The 22,477-nt window shown below is 33.8% G+C and overlaps 1 protein-coding gene across 1 annotated transcript in view; it reads right to left on the bottom strand.

The window, feature by feature from the left end:
- Positions 1–22,477, bottom strand: part of CSMD1 (CUB and Sushi multiple domains 1) — a 1,308,402-nt gene that overhangs the window by 361,311 nt on the left and 924,614 nt on the right. The window contains exon 12 of the mRNA XM_072855145.1: positions 19,217–19,329. Within this exon, the coding sequence (XP_072711246.1) occupies positions 19,217–19,329 (113 nt within the window). The remainder of the gene's footprint in view (positions 1–19,216; positions 19,330–22,477) is intronic.

Below are 22,477 nucleotides of genomic sequence, written 5' to 3' on the forward strand. Positions count from 1 at the left end.
GTGCTACCAATATTTTAAAAGTGCAAGCAAATTGACCTGTGTAATTATAGGACTGTAAAGCCAACACTGATTGTAAGCAAAGTAATGGAGCAGCCAACACAGGAGTCTATTTCTAAAGGGTTAAAAGATGAAAATGTAATTAACACCAGTTAGCATGTTTTTATGGAAAATTGGTCATGTCATATAAATAATATGATTTTTATATTTATATTTTTATATTTTATAAACTTGGTTGACACAATATATTTGGACTTCTTTCAACCATTTAAATTAGCAACACATGACATCCTAATTAAGAATTGGCATCATAGAGAATCAATTTAGCCCATATTAAATGGATTAAAATTAGATAATAATAGTATCTCAAAGCATAAATGTGAATAAAGAATTATTATTAGGCAATAGAACTGCTTCAACTAGCTTAGTTTATACTTTTTTTAGCCCAATCCTACCAATTTGTTATACAAATTATATTACAGAAAAATAGTTAATCAATAGCAGCTGTAGTATTTTCAAAATGCTGTAGCCCTGTGACATATATTGTAGGTATACATGTCTTCTTGTGCATATGTACCCACATAAGCACTGCTTTTTCTCACATCTTCAAAGGAAAAAACAAACATCAAAATTTCAAGCCTATGGCAGCTGAGAATTTTGTAAAATAAAATTAATGTTATATGGGAGGATCTTATTTTCCCTGAGTAGCCACTTCTGTACCTTACAATGGGTGTTCCTCCTCTTTAAAGACCAGAAGTGATAAGTCCAGTTTCACCAAACAAAATGGAAGATTAAAACATATGTCATGCATGGGATGTGTTGGAGCTTCAAGACTGGTATGCTTCTAATGCAGGTTATAGAAGCAGTCAGTGCTCAAATGAAAAATATTAGCTTTGGAAGCTATCCATGGATATGGACAAAGAGGGAGAAAGATGCCTTGGTAGTATTTGAAATAGGAAAAGTGACTACACTGCAACTGAACGTACTAATATTAGTGCAGTGTGGACTTCCGAGTAACTTAATTTTACTTTATTCTATTTCAGTAAAGAAGCAAGAAGGAGGAAGTGTTGCTCTAAAAACATTCTTCTGAAGGGGAAAAAAAAAAGAAAAAAAAGAAAGCATCTTTAGGCCCTATGCTCCTATATTCTATACTTGCAGGACAAATCCTGCCCTCCAGGGTTGCACTCAGCATTTTTGGGGGATGCACAATTTCCACTGAGAGCTCTAAGAAGAAGTTTCTCTCTTTGATTAACTTTGAGACTTTATTGCTTGTGTCCCCCTTCTGTCTACAGACAGCTTCTTGTTATTCTTATCTGTATCTTGTATGATTACAATTTTTTTGCTGTGCCTCCTTCTTTCTTTGCTTCTGTCTTCTTGTCCACCTGAGAGTCCTAGGCCATGCTTAAGGAAGACACACTTTCCTTCTCTTTCCAAAGATGTAGACCTGACCAAGACTTTAGCAACAAGGACAAGGCAAACAAGAATTTTCCCTCCCTAATATAACACACTTTCTGAGGAACATAACCTAACATAAAACTATTCGGCAGATAAATAAAAGAAGCCTCACAGCTTAGAATTCACTCTATAAGACTTTCCATATAACCATAACAAAAGAGTGCATACCTACATGTACATATAAATATTTTGTTGGGATAGTATACATACAATAAAATAAATAAATAAATAAATAAAATTAATGTGTTATTTTCAGTGAGAGTAATTAAACAACTGAAATTTCACAAAAGCATGTTACAGAGTCTTCATGGGCATTTTTAGCCATTTATTTGACTTTGCATAGATAGACTGGACTTCTCAGTTGGAAAATTATATTAAACATCTTGTTTTTCCACTTTCACACCCAGAAGAAAAAGGAAGAAGGATAGCTTGAGTTATACAGGGGATATAATTTTTTGTTGTTGTTGTTGAAAAAAACTTCCTCTGAATATTGCTTTTCTGTGGAGGTTACCTGCACAAACCTAAAAAACCCCAGCAAATTGCTACAAGAAAGTCCTGTGCCTGTTACCATTATGTATAATCAAGCTTAACTATGGCTTTCATAGAGTCACCAGGGTACAAGTAAAATACTTTTTCACATGTGATGAACAAGTAAAATACTTGTTCATCACAAAGATATTTGCCTAAAAACAAAAATAAGTTACTTTAAAGTATTTGACAAGTAAAGCATTACTAACATTATGCCTGGTTGGGGTTTTAAAAATATATTTATTTATTTCCTTTATGCTTCCATGCACACTGGAAAATACTATGATCTTACATGATGTGTGTCCACAACAGTAAAGCTGTTATGTCTTACTTGTTCCATTCAGTCATTTAGACCACTTAGAGCATTGATTTTGTAGTTTCCAAATTATTATAATCATTAGTGAAACTCAGAATTTAATTTTAAATGCTAGAGTGAACTAGAATCTAAAGACAAGAATCTAAAGACTAGATCTCAACGAACACTTATTCTGACAGTTACCTTCAAGGGTGTAAAACTGCCATGTAACACAAGCCTTGAGTTCTTGAGAAAGTTGTGTGGTTTCTACGTACATTTAAAATTTGATGCAATGCATATATACAGAAATGGTAGGCTGACTATTATTAACTTCCAGCTTGGAAATAAAAGTTCTGGATATGTGCTGGGGTCATGCCCACCAAGCTTTCTTGATTACATTGCATCCTGAATAGAGATGATATGTGTTGCTCTGAATAACACTACTTTATGCAGCTTTAAAGTGTTCTATTCCAAGCAAATTTTTTAAAAAATGAAAATAATCTTTCTATGGCTTCTAATATGAAGCTCGTAGTTCTGTGCAGGGGGTGGGATGTGACAGGAAAAGATTTATTATACAACATGAGTGAATAGCAATAGTTTTAACTCATTGCAACATCCTGAAATCTTGGACTTACACTGGGGGAGAGGTGAAAAAAGATGATAGCATTTTGTTTTTCTCAAATAGTGCAAGTAAGGGGAGAAAAAATGTAAATGTACATTTATGTTGTTCCTATCAGGGTACATGTTCTGGTGAAAGCACACCAATGCTCCATCCAAATGTCTATACTATAGAGAAGCAAACAGATCAGGTATGATCAGCTTATTTTATATAATTGCAGTCTTGGCAGATGAGAAGAGAATCCCAACAAATGCATTGTGCCTAATTTTCTTGAGCACATTGCGAGAATGAATAGAAATTTTAAAAATGTTGAATGTTTTCTTTGACATCCAGTTCTTGCTAAGATCCTTTAAAATTCTTCCTCTTTTCTCTACATACTACTGTTAGCAAAATAGCACAAGAGGAACCTATGGCAGTGGTTCCAAGCAGTGGATTCGATTTCGAAACAAAAACTCAACTGTTTGTGATAATATTTGGAATCATGAGTCCAAAAAACTTCAGTTGCAAACTGAATAAGCGTGAGAAATGCTGCTCACGGAAACTCAGTAAACTTTTCTACAGCATACTAGTACAATACAATAGAAGCATTTACAGATGCAAGTTTTTTATCATGTTCTATATAAAGTTGACTGTATAAAACCATTTTTTGCTAACTATTTCATGCAGAGGCCATATAGACATTAGAAAATAAAAAGGGGGGGGGCAACCAATGTAAGACCTTGGAACCATCAAAGACAGATTTAAATGTGGTGAGTGCTGCAGGTGATAGGAAAAATCAAAAAGGTTTATATCTTTTTTTTTTTAAGTATTTGAACTCTTAGTTCTGTGGGGAAGGCTATGCAAGTGCACACATGCTAATACCACTCCCTGGCATCTAAACAGACCCAAATATACTCACTACCTGAGGGAAATGATCCTAACTTTGTTTTTCTTTCAAAAGAGAGGAAAAACACATCAACAGGCATACCTAGAGACATAGACTGGAACCAGTTTTCATCTGTATTTACAAGGAGTCATGTACTTCATTTATTGTATATATTACAACTGATACTGCTAGAATAGCTGCAAAACATTCATTGATTTATTGTGTGTTCTAATTGTAATGATTTTGTTTTAAAGTAAATAGTACTCTGCTTTCTAAAAGTTCCTTAAGCATAAGTCATTCTTTGGACACTGAGAGGAAAAATAAAGATCCTTTGAAAACACTATACTAATACCAAGCCTGCAAGTGAATTGTAAAGGAACTGCTCTTTTAAAATCTTTCCATGAAGGGTGCATAATTTCCTACTCAAGAAAGGATTGGCCATGGCTATGCAGGGCTGTAAAGGTCAGAGGAGAGGGGAAGGTATAAGGGAGTAGAAGACTGGTCTGTAATTAAACCCAAAATTATTTAAAATGTCATAAAATATATTTTTTAAAGCTGCAATATCATATTACAGACCAAATCTGTGGGTAATGAAGGTAATTTGTACTGCTCTCCAAATTTCATTCCTTTCTGAAAATATGCTGTTATTTACTGCATTAATATCAAGTTTTTCACCTAGTCAACACATACTATACGGCTTCATCTGCACAAATACCACATTTAATGTAGTTCATTACTCTTTGCACTTAGAAATCTTCACTGTACAATGTTCTATGAGTTATGTTCATAAAACACCAAGACTACACATTTTAGAAGATCCATTTTCTAGTAAATGTCATTAATTCTTCATGATTAAAATAAAATTGAGTAGTAGGGTACACTCGGAAGTGTTTAGATGCAAAACAGAGCATGCAAGCACACAAAATACTAAATTAGATATCATTATAGCTTTTTGTTAACCTAATTCAGCAATTTACACTTTTAATAAAGAGTCTGGATCTTATTTTGATATACTACCATCCATACATACAACAAATACATAAAATGAAAAAAGACTAAAAATTGTGCTTGACAATGCTTTGGATTACGAACTATTGTTTTTCTCAAATTTCATAGCAATGTAAAGATAAATCATTATTTCATCTTGAATAATAACCTGCTTAAAACTAAATTGCTAATAAAACAAGAGAGCGATGTAAAAAGGCTGCTCTGGAGGATATGCTGACTTTGTAACAGGTGGAAGTATTCGCATGTCAAATCAATTTCATTCAAAGTGTGAAATTAATGTCTGTTTATGAGCTGAATGGATAAATCACACAGCTGGTGAAAAGACTTGGAAAGAATAAAGTATTGAAGAACTTCGAAGAAACTCTTTAGTGAACTAAATCAATTCTTTACAGAAGATCTTACTAATAGATATCTGCGTGTCAATGAAAATCTTCAGCTGTTGCTTAATATTTCCCACAGATCTCACTTCAGCAACAACCACCAGTATGAATTGTGTTTTTAATAGTATTTGGGATTTAAATTTAATTGTTCATTTGAAATCATGTGACATTAGGATCTATTTCCATTTGGCACTTGGTAATCAACAAAGTGACATTTAAGAAATTCAATAAATGCTATAATAAAGGCACAAATGATGGAGAAACTGTTTAATAACTCAAATCTAACTACATCTTTTATCTTTTCATGGTAAAGCTATTCCAAAAAAGTGTATCAATAGTCTCACCAAAATCCTAAAAGCTCCAACTGATTCTAATGAGATGATATCCTGGTTTTGGCTGGGATAGAGTTAATTTTCTTCCTAGTAGCTAATACAGTGCTGTGTTTTGGATTTGGTATGAGAATAATGTTGATAGCACACTGATGTTTTAGTTGTTGCTAACTAGTGCTTACACTAGTCAAGGACTATTCAGCTTGCCATGCTCTGCCAGGTGCACAAGAAGCTGGGAAGGGGCACAGCCAAGACAACTGATCCCAACTGGCCAAAGGGCCATTCCATACCATATGACGTCATGCTCAGTATATAAACTGGGGGGAGTTGGCTGGGGGCAGCGATTGCTGCTTGGGGACTGGCTGGGCATTGGTTGGTGGATGGTGAGCAGTTGCATCACTTTTTCTTTCTTGGGATTTGTTCCCCTCTCTCTCTCTTGTTGTTTTCCTTCTCATTACAATTTATTATTGTTATTATTATACTGCATTTGTTAAACTGTTCTTATCTCAGCCCATGAGTTTTCTTACTTTTGCTCTTCTGATTCTCTCCCCCATCCCAACGGGGCGGAGGGTGAGTGAGCAGCTGTGTGGTGCTTAGTTGCCAACTGGGGCTAAACCAGGACAGTCTTTTTATAAGGGCTAAATAAGAATCTAATTTAACTTAAAAAGATGGAAAAATGCATATGAACAAGAAATTCAAGATTTTTTTTAAATCTCAGAACAGCTAAAATGAATCTACTATATTAAAATGTCATGAAGTAGGTTGTTTTAAATTCCAGTACGGCATTTAGAAGACACCAGTTTTACAAAATAAGCTTACACACTGTACTGGGAATTAGCAGTGGTGGAGGAGGTCTACAGTGACCTGGACAATAATCAGGCCTCCAAGGATATGGTTCACATCCAGTATAGGTGAAGCTTTGTACGGCACACACTGATGTCATACACCAGCACCCTTGTTATAAAGGACTGGGCAGACATCGAGGCACTGACTATATATAGACTGGCCTGCCAGCTCCAGCAATTTGAAGAGAACCTCTTTTCCCCCTCCCCCTCGACCATATGGGCTTGTATCTCAGCTATGGAAAGACTGTCCCACCAGGTCTGGCCACTCGGGGGAAAGGTGGAGAATCTCTCCCTCCTTGCCCCTAATCGGGTTTAACCCACAACACACACACAAATATCCATAACTAGGAAACGAAAGACAATTTCATGATAAAGTTATGCAAATTAATAATTTCAAAAATTTAGGAAACTAAACAACAGGTATTAATTAATCTGGGTATTGTTATAACACCAGACATGTAGACTTATCATTGAATAAACAATATCTAAAAACATACTGCATGTTTTCACTGAGAAATACCAAAAGAAACAGCACAGAGCTGTTCTTGGAAATGCATAAAGAAGAGTTGGTGCACAGTTCTCTCTCTTCCCACTGTGACCTTGCTATGTAAGTGTTTTCCTCCAAAGTTGTTCTTAGGCCAGACACTCTGCCTAAAGCTCTACCGATAAATAAAGCAGGGACAAGGGTGAGCTTGAGTACTGGATCTCCAACCACCTATACTGCATAAGCTTTAGCATGCTTCCTGGTGATGCTGTGACGGTGTGCTCCCTCCCTCTTCACCCCCCACCCCCAACCTGACCTTTATCTCCTGTAACCCTGCTCGAGTGATAACCACCAGTGGTGGTTGTAATGGATGCATCTGGTTGTGATGGCTGCATCTGGCTCAAAGCGGATTCGGGAGACAGTAACAACAAATAGCCAAGTGGTGCAATGCGACCACTTAACCACAGTGAAGAAACTAAAATCTGTAGTTGGTATGCAAATATGACTATGACTCAATCATCTTACCCCTGTAAATAGTGAGCAGCCCAAGAGCCCTTTGAGCTTTCCTGCATGGCAGCAGGCTGCACACCAGGATCTCCCCTTGAGCAGGGATGCCTCTCAAGGTTACTCCTCCAGGTTGAGAGATTCCTTGCTGCAACAGATCCTCAGTAAGTGACTAATAGCATGCTAAACTTTGAAATCTTAGCTAAGTGATATAAAGAATTGATTGCACGTATATAATTCTTTAGACATAAACTGTTGACCAAGTCTGGGACTAGGATTTGATCTAGCCACACCCAGACTCCTCTCTGAGAAGGAGTTTAGAAAGCAACGGGGTCCTTTCTGAATCTCGTGACTCAACGGGAGGGTCTCCCTGACAGTTTTGTCCTGCCCTTTATGCAGTAAATCATCAAGTGTACCTTGCCATCAAATCTTGTTAAACCATTGTTGCATTTACCATTGATATCAACAAAGTATATTTTTGCTTTTCCCTTATGAGTGAAGTGCATCACTCCATCCACGACAGATATACAGGTATTTTTGTTATCAAATAGAAAGTGGAAAAACACAAACTAAAAACGTTATGTTGTTAATAGGTAAAGAAACGACTTACATTACAGATATAACACTAAGTAAAGATCAAAATATTAATTATAACTCATGCCAGAACACATTTGTGTTCAAATACAAATATGACTGATACTAATTATCAGATTAATTGCTAAGACAATACAATAAAAAGGGAATCTGTTTTATAACTTTCTATTAGTCCTCTCAAAGCACTACTGTTATTTTAAGTACTAATCTGTTTACAAATAATCAGCACAACAAAATTACAAATAATTCTACACAACATTGAATGGAAAAATATTTTTTAAAATTATGCCTACCAACAACATCATATTTTTACTTTTATTTGAAAATTATTTATCAAACTTTTAAAAGAATGTTAAAACCAATCTTTGAAGTTTGAGACAGAAAGTTTCATAGGATCTGGGCATATTTTTATGAAAAAGTGAAGAAGAAATCTTTTAACTGTGAATAAAATTTGGATGGACTTCAAGCCTGTAAGCAGACAGGGACTATGAATAGATTTATATATGCAAGTATATAAATGTATATACATAGATGTATATACATGAATATTTGTATTTATATTGATGTTAAATAATGCAACTACTAGACATTGTTAAACTATCCACTTTGTCATTATTTGCTGATAATTAACTGAAAATTTATCATTTCTTGCAGAACTGTTTCATCAGATACAATAACCAAGTAAGCTATCTTAACCATGGCCTCATATGGTGATACTCAGAAGTTCACAGGAAGTATATTGCTGGAGATGCATGCATTTTTTGTAATATTATAATTATTCTTTCTTTATGAAGGGCTTATTTAGTGTGTTCCCTGTGCATTATTTTAAAATTTGGCAAAATTTCAATGAAAAGTTTTTCTAAATGTGGCATTTAGGAAGGATCATCAACTAAATTCACAAGCTCTAGGCTCATAAATCAAGACACGCTAAAGGATATGTAGAAGTACTCATTCGGGTGTACCATTGTCCTTAGATTACTGTAGTTTAATCCTCCTCAGAGGATTTGTATTCTTCTTTCAGAGATTAAGTTGCAGTTATGAAGGGTCATAATGTCACTGAAGGAGACCCCTTAAATAGGGATTTAAGGTAGATTACTCATTTAAATCTGTAGTTTAAATTTATTGTACTTTGTTAGTTTTAACTTTCCTGACCATTTCCGTGCAGACATAATTTAATAGACATTTTCAACAATAAGGCAAAAAAAAAAGGGAATGACTATTCCCAGGGTTTTATCATTGGTTTTGATCAAAAGAACACCAGTTTTGATAGCTAGGTGTATCTTAAGAACAAAAATATGTTCTTTATACATTATAACAATAAATACAAGTTAAGCTAAATTATTTTAAATTTTTGTGCAAAACGTACAGAACTGATTTTGTAGTATGCAATGTATTCTAATACACATAAAAGAAAACCACAATATGGAAAATTTTGGGTAAATTTTGAGGTAAGAGAATATTAAATACTTTGAAATTATATTAATAGGTGAAATGCACTTCATGTATCTATAAATGCATATACATGTATTTTTAAAACTGGCTGCCGTAAAGACTTAACTGGAAACAAGATTTTGTGTACAGTGTCTTTTTAGGGTCAAACAAACATGTTTCTTCAGCTTGTCATTAGAAAGTAGGTTTAACATTTTTTTAATTATCAAATTACCTTGTGTTGTTTCATGAAAAGAACTAGTAGTACACTGACACTATGCATATATATACGCAGAAGATACTGTGACAGTCAAAGTCTGACTCTTAGCACAAGATTATCTTTGATCATTTGCATCCTAAATACAAAGTGGTTTATTCTTTTTTTTTTTTCATTTTTGGTAGCTTAGAAAAAATGCATTTTTTTTCCTACAGTTCTAGATAAATATTTGCTTCAAGAAAAATGACAATAATATTGCATTTTGCCTTACAGAAGCAAATTAAATATTTAGCAAGATTTTTAAAACAATGCTTTCTTTACAGTTTATTGATTTCAGGGATAGCTTATCACTTTTAACAGCTCATTCACACATCCTTTCAGAAGGATATACTCGAAGAAAACATCAATGTTACAATTTGTGAACTTGGTAGTGTTACGTTAATGGTTGGACTCAATGATCTTAAGGGTCTTTTCCAACCTAAATGATTCTATGATTCTATGAATACAGTCCAAGGTGTATCAGCCATCACATCATTTAAACAATTTTTTCATTATAGCTGCAAAAAGGATGTTACTTAACAAAGACAGGAAAATAAAACTTAAGCTAAGTGGCACCACTGGGGAGGCAATATGAAAGGCTGACTTATTGCTCATTTAAAATCAAGTGTTTGATTTTTATAACCAGAATGCAGGTGTCATGCATCAAAAGGCTTCAAAACTAAAGGGCAATATAATTCTCATGGCCTGATCCTTCTAGTGAAAAAATACAGAAAACTGTCACAAAAATCAAATACTTTTATAAGAATTTATCATAGTATTGCTCAAAGGAAAAACCCATAACATCCTATCTGTTGCTCTCTAGCTCTGTTCTATCTTTCTTTCAGACCATCATTTGCAGAAACTTTACAAATTATGGAGGATGCTTAAGAATGCCAAACAATCTCAGCTGTAGATTTTAACAAGACACTCTGAGTGTTTCACCACTTTCTGAAATACATAAAGCAAATTAGTAAACTAGAATTGTTTTGGCTTAAAAGGGTGAAAGGATTATCTTCCTAGGTAATGTGGGTGGACAGCTAAGTTCATTGTGCATACACTGGGGCATTTTCTATATTAAAAACAAGTATCAAAAAGACAAAAAAGGGAGAAAGTTTTAACTGGTAAAAAGCTATTGCAAATTTCCATTTACTTAAAATGATTAAGTTGTTCTATCAAACTTTTGACTGAGCTGTATCTGCTAAGAAACAAAGACTGGGATTTATCTTTCAAAAACTGATATTCAACTCTGTTCAGTTCCATTGTTTGGGGTTTTTTTTCAGTGGAAGGAACAAAATACAAAGAAACACCTGCCAGAAGAAAAAACAAACAAACAAACAAAACTCCCCAAAAGATCAGTTAGTACTCACATTTAATTCTCACATATATCTCATTAGAAACTTATTACAAAAATGCCAATTTTATTTTAAATTTTTTCCTATCTAGTCTTTAAGAAAAATCATCAACTGTTAATAATGTTTTTAGAAACTAGGGCCATGGTAACCCTTTAATTAAAGTTTAATTAGAATCTGGAAATAACATTTACGTTAAAGTCAAACATACTGAATAATTAACCTGGATGAAAAGCTATATAACATTTTACTTTTCTATAATACAATAAAAATGTCTGAGCTGTTTTCTACATGGAATGTGGTTAATTATGATGTGAAACTACTTTCCAAAGAAGCCTGACTAGAAGAATAATCTTCACTGGCTGAGCTAAAACATAACAATTCTCTCTTATTCAGAGACAACATGTTATTGTTTCAACGTATAATATATTTATGCAAAGAGGCAAACAAAGGCTTTCAACTCATTTTAAGTTGTAACTTTTGAGTCAATCGCTGAAAAGATATGAATGCACATATGCCTAATCAGTCAGCCACAGCTGCAATCTGGAGGGGAAGGGAGAGGGAAGCTTCCCAGCCACAGTCATGTCATATAACTAAGAAAGAATACATGTGCTGTATACTGGCTGTACCTAACCAAATTTTAAATGCTGAGACTTTCATTTTTTTTATTTTTTACTTTTAAAATTCTGAAATTTAAATAATGGAGCTCATTAATAAAGATATTCCTCAATGAAATCAGAAGATTAAAAATGTATACATATATCAGGTCAGTAAACCACACTATTTTTAATATACATGTTATTTTCAAGCATATTGAGAATCTCCATTATAAGCACAAAAGAATGCATTACATTAAAGGTTATAGTGAAAGAAGCTAATACATTGCTTAAACATTATAACTTAACAGCTATATGTTAATCTGTAAACTGATCGAGATGAATAACAGACATTGATTGTATGTCTGTGGAGCATAATTGAGCATAATGATGTCAAGACCTGGTTGAAGACTCTGAAACATGCTCTTATAAAATAAAAATAGGATATTAGAAGCAGAGATATGCAATTAATATAAAAAAATAAAAATTAAAAAATTGGTCAAACAATCTGGACTTTTTGGGTTTGTTATTTTATTAATTTAGGAGGGAGAAGAAGAGTTATGTGTTGTTACGTGCTTACCCCTTTTCATACTCTTCACTAAGCCTCTGTTGTTTGCAATTTTTTAATGAAGGATAGTGGCATAGGTGGAAATTTGATCTTACCCGCTACAGCCTGCTAACATATAAATATGCAATACATTCAACCAATTAAAGCATATCACCATGTTGTTATGTTCCTCAAGTCCATGTGTATTTTCTAGTTGGAAAGTGGGTTCTGTCTGCCACCCTAACCATTATACACAACTCAGGCAAAGATATTCTCCACTATTTAAAATTACTTTGAAACTGTTGCGGTAATTATCAGTAACTTAGTATGACTCTTTTCCCTCTATTAGTAACCTACCTATGATACTGTTTATTCCTTGAAAGAAAACTCAAGGATGATGAAACTTAGAAATGCCTGCTGTAGGCTTACCTGAACAATATACGCTACAAAGATCAGATAACAATATAGGAAAGTTTCCTTATCTGAAAATAATTGATAATATGTTGTGCTGGAAATTAAGTGACTGACATTTGCCCATCCACAAAACTAAACTGCACTAAAAACAATTAATTCATACAATATTATGGTGAAACTCTCTGACAGTTCTCCATAGAACCAAATAGCTTTAACATATGAAAATATTCACATAAAATATGAAAAATATTTATTGCCTGTCCTCCAAAAGTACACACTCAAATAATTTGTCTGAATTATAATACATAGGAACAAAATATAAAAAGAAAACTTAATATACATGAAATAGATGAAAGAAAGAAAAATCTTAGAGTAAATAGGAAGCTCAAAGTTTTCCTTGAATGACTTATGAGTGGTTTTCTTTCCAAGGATTACACTGTACATAATGATTTCCCTGAATGCATGTCTAATTGTGAGCGTCCTAAAAAAAGCCTAATTCCATTAATTTCTTTAGCACAGGTTTTATCAAATCTCTGACTAGTAACAAGGTTTTATATCAATACTGGTAGTGCAATGACATTTATAAGCTAGTTGTGTGTTTGTAAAAAACTGCACTCATTTAAGGTTTACTAAGTACTCTAGCTCTATGCAAATAGAGAACTGACATTTATCTGAGCAACTCAAATATGTTTTTGAAAGTATTTTTCTACTAGTCTCAGGAGAAAAGAAGTATCTTTTTCCCAACAACATCATAATGAAGAGCTTAAAGCTTTACTGCTCACTTGAGCATCAATACAAATTAAGGTTGTAAACTTGACATTTTCAGCTGCTTGCAGTGGCTGATATACTTCCTGACATCTCCAAGAATTCTTAATAACTTCAAATTATATAAAATGCTCAGGATTATATCACTGAGTCACCAGATTTCTTTTATAACACTGTTATGAACTAAAGGATATGCTAGTGGAATAACTTCATTAGTTTATATAACCATGTAAAGGCAGGAATAAAAAGTAAGTTCAAACAGTCTATGAAACAGATGTTGTTATACTGGTTATCAAGAAGCCTGGAAGTCAAAAGATTAAATATTTTTATCAGACTGACAGTTTACAGTCTTGAATGGGAGAAAAATCTCAAACTTATTAAAATTCTAAAACATTCATGCCTAAAAGTTCAAGCTGACTGCCATCTGCTTCTGTGTCAGTGTCGTACAGCTGATGGGAACACAAGCATGGAAGCAGCCTAATGATCACCTGGCTGCACAATCCCTCTTGGACCTTAACAGCCATAAAGCACCTTGGGTGTGCCACCAGATGTGGCACACCCATGACATGAGTGGAAGAAGCCAAATTCAGGCACATTATTCACCTTATCATTCCTTTTTTTGGCTGTGACTCTAGGCACTATCAGGAAGGTGTCCAGGGACAACTTATTGACCTGACATCACTGTCTGATATTGTTACAAGGCATAATGTCATATTACCATATTACATTATCCTGACCTGGATATGCATAGCAATGACTATGTCTTTCTCATCCATGTAACAGGTAAATGTATGTTTGGACCTATATTAAGAAATAGCATAAACCAAGCCTTTCTCTTGATTCAAATCTGCCTAAATACTGCATCAGATCACAAGTTGCTGGGCAAGTTTGGGCATGAGTGGTCATCACTGTGGTCAAAACACAATTGAAATGCAGCTCAAGAGGAAAACTAATTGAAAAAAAAAGTGTGTTATTTAAGAATTACTTTAATGAAAAAATCTTTACCTATTGTATCTAAAAAAAGTCCCTGCTTTAGCCCATGACCAGCAACAGATTGCAAGAAAAGTTTCCTTGTAAAAATATAGTCTTAGCATGTCATTGGTAGAAACACACTTTATCTGTTGGTGTTACAAAATTAACCTGTGACCTCAAAATGATGGTATGCTGATATTAATATTGTTTTCATCCTTAGGATTACACTTTATGCACACTATCTCTATTTAAGTGTATGTGTCATGTTGTTCTTTATACATATACAGTAATATAAAAAAAAACCCAGTCAGGTTTGAGAGTCATTGCATGGCAGGACTGGTATTTAAGTTAGAGCTCAAAAAAATTTCTTTCAATAAATAGTTTACTTATTTAAAATAAGTACTTTTGGTCAACCTAAACCAATTTCATGGGTTCGTAAACCAAATCAATGGAAAAATACACTGAAGTCTTTCATAACCTTACTATATACCCAGGTAAAAGAAAAAATTATATTAGAGACATAACTAGAACTTACAGTTCAGTCTTTTAATTCCTTTACTTTCTAAACATATCTATTGCTGAAATTCTGAAAATTGTCTTAATGACAGCCTAAATCTGTTATTTTTTACTCTGAATAAATTTCCTTCTCATTTTTTTGGTTCTGTAACAAAACTTTAAAATTTTATGTTTAACATAGCCCTCTCTGTACAAGTAGCTACATACACAAGTATTCACTGAAAAATGTTAGAGTTTTTTATCACTAAATCTCAGCTGTGGAATACATAGTGTCAGTAATTTCTCCATGTCTACCGCAGAAGACATCACCCATTTTAGCGACATTAACTATGTATAATAGCATATTTTGTTTTCCTTCTCTTTATTTAATGAAGATGTGTGGAGTGACACCTGGTCATGCTGGCATCAGTAAGGAAAATTGTCATATATTATAATGGAAAGAGGATTTCAGTATAGATCCTTTGATATACTTAGGTGTGGTAGTACAATATATCTCTTTCTTCAAGGACAAAACAATTTAAATTTATGGCCTTTTCACAGAAACTGTAGATGCTTTCAGAGAATTCTTACAGAAATATATTGAACCATTCTGTTAAGATGTCTGGGGATCTATAACAGAGAATGAAGGACTTTCAGATACAGCCTATAGCATAGCTTTTTAAGAAAAATAACCTTAGGTGGAGATTATTCTTCAGCATTTAACATTTTTTAATATGGGTTAATAGCTTTCTGTTTTAGCAATAACAATATGATTCTAATATGGTTTAGAAAGTTTAACATCAAAGTTAAGGTTCCCTGTAGCATCTTGCATTTTACTTATTAATAATGTACTTAATTATAGGTAATGTTTAAATTATTTTTGTCTTTATAATACATGACAACTGATGATGACTTATACAAAAAATAGCAAGGCAACTATTGTATTTTCTAACAGAGTAGCTGTTTATCGGCTTTGTCAAGTTGACAAGCTAATCTCAACATTACTTTTACCATCCACGTTTCCATAGCTCACCTTCCATTGCAATACAGTGATACAGGTACAGTGCTATTCCTCTGTATTCAAAACTATTACTAGTTACCATTTCTTGAGGACCTATGTCTGAAAACTTTCTTGGGGATCCAACTATTGGAGAGCTGCATTGTACAGTCCAAGAAGCCTGGCTAATTAGGCAGACTATAGAACTTAAAGTAAATATCAACTGTATTCAAAATCAAGAAATTTGAGTAATAAGAATATAGATAGCACTACATATTTCTGACATTAAGATGTAGGATAGGTGAATGTAGGATAGGTGAATTGCATCATCAAAATATTTCTCTATTTCATAATTAAAATCAGACAAAGCTCAGCTAAAGTAATAATTTTCTATAAACTGAAGTCTAACACTTTGTAAATATTAATATAAAAATTGGTTGTACTGTAATAGATACAAAATCAAGATTCAGTAGGTCAGTTGTAAAATATTGCCCAAGAGGGTAAGGAATCAAGTTCTAATCCTGAGCAAAACTCAGACTTTTTGGTAAAAAAAGATTCCAATAAGGATGCCCTTTACTTTCTCTCTCTAGACCATGTATAAGCCATCAAAGCTTGCAGTTTGCTTTCTTTTAAGCTAACTGCAATCCCAAAGACAGTGTCTTTGAGGTCACGTTGCAATCCATTAACTGTCTCATCATTAAAATGAGATTCTATTTTTGGACAGGTTCTTTGACTGTTAAACAAAGGAGAAGCAGAATCATTGAGATATCTTGTGACAGGATAGAGGTTCAAGATTTTACACTTGGCCTAAAGCAGGAGATATGTTGAGAGTGCAGATGGATAAAAGTTTTGTCAACAGTAAAAACAGATGAGAAAATTCTAATAAAACTAATTAGAGCATTGAGGTAAAACAGAGAAAAAAGTTATAATTCACCTTTGTATTAAGACATTTACTACACTTCTGAGATTGTAAATATTTCACATTTTACAATTCTGGAATTAATTTCCAAAACTATAAAAACACAGAAGGAGTCACAATTGATTGTGAAACAAGACCAAAAGCCAGAATCCAACCATCAAATGATAACAATAAACTTCATAACAGAGATACTACTACTGCTGCAAAATTCACAGTGTATACTTCAAGTGTTTTCAGAAAGTCCCCAGAAATAAGAAGTTGAAGTCCATAAATGAAATAAGATATCTTTGATAAGTTAGACAAATACAGAAATTAAAACAGATGCCTTTAGGTTAGAAGTACCAGAAAGAGATAGCAGAAAAATAACTCGGCAGATAGATTTAAATTTTTTAACTTTTTCATAGAGGTATGATGAGATAAAGTCCATAATTTTGGTTTGAGGGAAAAATGCAAAGTGTAAGATACATAACTCGTGCCAATACTCTCTTTCCACTGTATACTATTTACACTTTATGTAATTCACAAATGATTCTATAAAGAAAATATATTGTCTTAATAAACACGATCCCTAGAAATGACACAAGTAAAAAAGACGAAATGCGAAAGAAGTGACAAGAAGGGGTGGGATTAACTTAAATAAAGAATATGTCATTGCCCTCAGGCAACACAACATACTTGAGCTGTGTAGCTATATAGGCTGAATGTGTTGCACAATGTCTTAAGATACCTTAATGTCTTAGCCATAGTAATGGTATGGGTCTGCTTCTGCTTTTTTACTTCACAGCTCTGTAACATCTCATTTAAGCAACTGTGATAGTGTTTCAAGAGTCTCTGTGATGGCACTTTTTCCTTGTTGTTCTCATATTGTTATTCTCATGGCCATGGACCTGCAAATCCCAGTAGTGTTGCTATGGAGGATTCTCATGGGAAATGATTGCCACCGTCATGAGAATCATCCCTTCTTTCTCCCCCTCTCCTTACTTCTTGTCTTGTAGATTTCAGTTCACATTAAAGAAAAGCAAAACAAGGTGCATACAAAGGTAGCTAATAGTAATTTAAATACTCAATAAATATCCAACAATATATGCACACAAAAACTTAACAACCTGTGAATGTAGAACATGACCTAATTAGCATACTTCAATCAATACTGTGAGTGGGAATAACCAATGGTGAGTTTGAGTGAGTCCCAAAGAAAAGTATGTAGTACTAGGGAAAAATCATGGTGAAAATATAACCCTAAACACTGTCATCATCACCACCTGCTTCAATGGAGATACCACTTGTTGAAGGATACTGGTGTGGAGAACCAACACTGGGCTTCCTGGCTGACCACTGGGGAGCATTTTCCCTTCTTGTTCCTTTCATCATTAGAGTTCACAATATGCCATGAGCCACAGACACCACTTATAAAAGCCTGAGCAGGCAAACCTGTCTTAATGTCCTTAGTGCAATAAATGTATAGTTTACTAAACTTGAAGCTAACATTTACATAACTTTTCACTCTTTATTTTGCCTATTTTGGTGTTGAAACAGTAAGGTAACTACAGGTGAAATGAAACATTTAGATAGGGTGCTTCAGTTTATTGGAAATGTTTAGGGAGAACTCCCACTCTTCTAATTAAGTTACTTTCAGTTACTGAACAGTGAACAGTGTCTCAATGTTTTGCAGCATCTTTTGTACAAAAGTATTTTGACAAAATTACAATCAAAACATTTTCAAGATATGTGCCCATAAGAAACTATTGAAAACAGTATTAACTGCTTTTGTCCTTATCCTTAAGGTGAACTAATTAACATGGAAATTAGCCAAAAGTGATATCATATGTTAATACGCAAGAGCTCTTTCTAGCTGCAGGTCTATGCAACCTATTAAAATGGAAAATTTCAATACATGCATACATACGAACAGATACCAAGTATTTCTTCCTAGAGTGAATCAACTTCACAGAGTATCAAACTGAAGCTCACAGTCAAGAAAAATTAAAGATGCTTATGTTGTCAAGGTTCTCATCTCTTTGAGACAGAAGCAACACAAATAAGGCTAGGGTAATTTAGATCAGTTTTGGGGGGGTTAAATTTCCACAGTCTTATACATCATCTTAATTTCCACAATCATATAAAATATATCTGTTCTATTGTTTTGGTACATACTAATTTTGACTTAGGTCTGTGAAGATTCTTGGTGAGGCATGAAAACAAGTTTTGTAACTACCCCAATAAAGTCTGAGAAAACTAACCATAATTTTCAAATAATAGCCAATATAAGGAATTACACAGGTTAGCAGAATGTAACATTTAAAATTTTTCAAATATGATATAAATTTGTAGTTTGGATTGACCTTCAAGCAAAAAAGCATTAGAAGAGTAACTTTCATGTTTACTTCAGATTCTTTCTAGTTATTATTTTGTGGGTATTTGCAAAGCCATATCTCCATTAACCATTAATTAACAATAGAGACAGTATCAAAACTCTAAATTTGTGAAAAGACTAAATGACTATTTGAAATAAATTTGTTGGGATGTAATGAAGGAAGTTACAACATGAGTTTAAAACAGTTAATTTAGTTCATACCTTGATAAACAGCTTTGAATCCTGGTGAGCCAATGCTGTCATCAGATTGTAAATGAAGCCACATCTGGTTGCTCATGCTCACAATAAGATCAGGAACACTAGATCCAGTGAGTCTGTATGTAGGATAAATTGCAGAGTCATTTGCAGAGACATAAATTACTACTACTAGTCCTACCACTACTACTAAAAGACACAGCCTTTTAAACTATTAATATTATATTTAGTCCTGTTTACCATATATTACCCTAGTGTTCTGATCAGCTGTTTTTTGGTAAAATTAACTATTCTATATGATTAGAACAATGTGAAGTCTTAGGAAAAAAAACATTTTGAATGACTGCATTCTAGTTAACAATGATTAAACACTTCTAATAAATCTGTTCTTACCCAAACTTTCTTTAAGTAATTAAGCTATTAGACATGTGGTGGACTGTATGAGTTAAATAGTTTTCACTTATTTAGATTAGTATTGCTTTGTTTGCCATGCTTTTTGCAAGTGAAGGAAGTTGGTTTACATGCCTTACAGCACATGTGTCCAGAAGAACCTCATCTACTCCATTCAAATAACTCACAATGATCTCTCAAATTTACGGGGAAACTGCTATTTCTCATACAGCAAAGTGTGATAACTATGTATAGATATGTACATTTCAATATAACACATATAAGGCAAGCTGGTGAATATCACCATAAAACAGACCTTCTCAGTAATATCCTTTGTACATCTAGAATTCTGGTATCTTAATGCAAAAAGATGTGTGTCAAAAAATGATTAAGGAAAAAAATATCTTTGTAGATTACTTCTTAATGGTGAAAAATGCCTACCACGTAATCAGGTTCCAGTACTGTATCTGAACAACTGTTCAGATCTCGGTGATAGCTATGCAGTCTTTCAAAAGGTAGTGGGAAAAGTCGCACATAAAAAGTGGCTGCAGAATATCTCTGTCTAAGCTGGTATCAGATATGAAAACAAAAAACATCACAAGAACAGGACATCTGCCTTGAACTCCATGTAGAGCTCCATGTATCAGAAGCCTTGGGGATGGAAGCTATAGGTACTGCAGTAACTGCAGTTGATGTAAGGAAATAGTAATGACTTTGTCCCTTTTGTTTATGTAGACTCTGTTTTGCTCAGCTGGGTCACATACTGGATTATCTGTCTTTCTTCCAACTCTCAGCTTTGACTACGATAAACAAATACTTGTGAGATAAGTAAAACACATACTGTGCCACACTGAGACAAGGTGTCCCAGAAACAGAATTTCTCAAGAAAGAAGCTGTGAAGAAAACAGAAACCAGTATTTGGATTCTTCCACAAACATATTATTTAAATATAATCAACTGGATGTTAATACTATTGCAATTTAAATGCAAAGATGTAATAAAAGGAGAGGCTGAGCAGAAAGAAGGTGAGAACTGAGGAACCATGAGGCAAGCTGTAGGAATCCCCTCTGTCTTGCATCTAAAGTCTCATCCATCAAGGTTATGAACAAGAAGCTGTACATCCCATATCTAAAATATTTTGGCTTCTTACTCTGATATATTGAAAATATATATATTTTTTTTAAAAAATTTCCCATCTGAGTGGAATGGACTGGGATCTTACTAACTACTATTGTCTATGCACCTAGAGCTCCTGTAATGGTTGAGTGTGCTCTTGTATGGTCTAGAAGATTTTTGGTTATGACCTGGTAGTAAGTACTTGACAGTATTATGATATTATAGGTGCAGAAAAGTAGGTGGAAAAAATTAAACCTATTATAGGTCAGCATAAGCAAACACACAAACAGAGCTTAGCTTGGATAAGTAAGGAAGTTCATAAGACACAGTGATACGTAGCTAAGTTGTTCAGTTTGACCTGTGTGAATAGTAAGAATGAAAATAAAGCAGCTGCTTAGCCTGAAAATTTGAGTTGCTTGTCGAACTAATTAGGAACTGTACAGGTTCAAAAAGAAAGATGCTAGTTTATATCCAGAATAACTAATATAGTCTTGCTGATAAAATAATAATTGTTGATAAAGTTATGACATCCATTTCAATGAATAATATAAGTAGCTTATAAAAGGAAGAAACCTCACCAGATAGTGAGTTACATAAACAAAGGTAGTTTAGGAGATGCCTGCAGAAATAGATATATAAAGAAAGAAAAGGTGAAGAGTATATAGACATTTTGGAAATCACCTTCTGAAACCACAGCAATAACCATTAATTTCTGACCTATCTTTCCAGTTAAAACACAACCAAAATACCAGGCCATAACTGTTAAGCCATGCTCTGTATTCTGCACTTTGTTATAAACAAAAGTTTGAGGTTTTTTACCAATGAAGAAAAATTCACTGATCTCTCTTGACAATAGTGGAGATCTATTCGAAGACAACTGGGAACCTGTGGTTTAACTGCAAGAATTTCTCAATGGCTATTCAGATGTGTAAATCTACTGCCTAACCAAGTAACAAGTGTTTAAATGGCTCTGTTTATACACAGTAACCTGATTAATGTATAAGACCTACATTGATAACACAGATAAGATGAACTCTAAAATTCTAAGTCTTTATGAGTAGTATAGGATACTTTTACTGTATGTAAATATCTGTGTAGCATGTAAATAAAATATTTTTTTTTTAAAAAAGCAAATAAAAAACCACAACAAAACAAAATAATGTGTAATCATATCACACAGCCAGAGATTTTTCATCATAAAAACAATCCAGTAGACGTGTTTGGTTTTTTTTAAATTTGTTTCCCAGTGAAATGATAACCATACATTCACACTACCCATCCATCTGACCCTTAGTTGTCTCCCTAATATAACTTGAATTGACTAATTAATATTAACCAGATTTGTCAGAGGAAGGACATAATAAAGATATCTAAATTCCCACAGGCTTAATGAAAATTACCATCTTGCTAACAGAGAGACTCAAGTTGAGGAAGTCATCCTTCAGTTTAATATCATCTCCCTTCAAAATGCCGATCCATAGACAGTAGATAAAACCAGCCAAATACATGCCAGTGTTTGCTCAGGTTCACATCTAGGGGATATAGGAAGAGAGCCAAGACTGTTGGAAGGGAAAGGGAAGGGAAAGGGAGAAAACAAAACCCAAAGAAAAACAAAAGGAAGCCAAAAAAGCAGAAATAGCAGAATAGCTATACAGCAATAACAGAATAGCAATACATAGCAGAATAGGGGTTTTTGTTGTTGTTGGGTTTGGGTTTTGGTTTTTATTTTTTTATTAGGGGTTCCCTGAGAATACCCCTGTT

Source organism: Ciconia boyciana, chromosome 3 (genome assembly GCF_034638445.1).
Source record: "Ciconia boyciana chromosome 3, ASM3463844v1, whole genome shotgun sequence".
Taxonomy (NCBI): Eukaryota; Metazoa; Chordata; class Aves; order Ciconiiformes; family Ciconiidae; genus Ciconia; species Ciconia boyciana.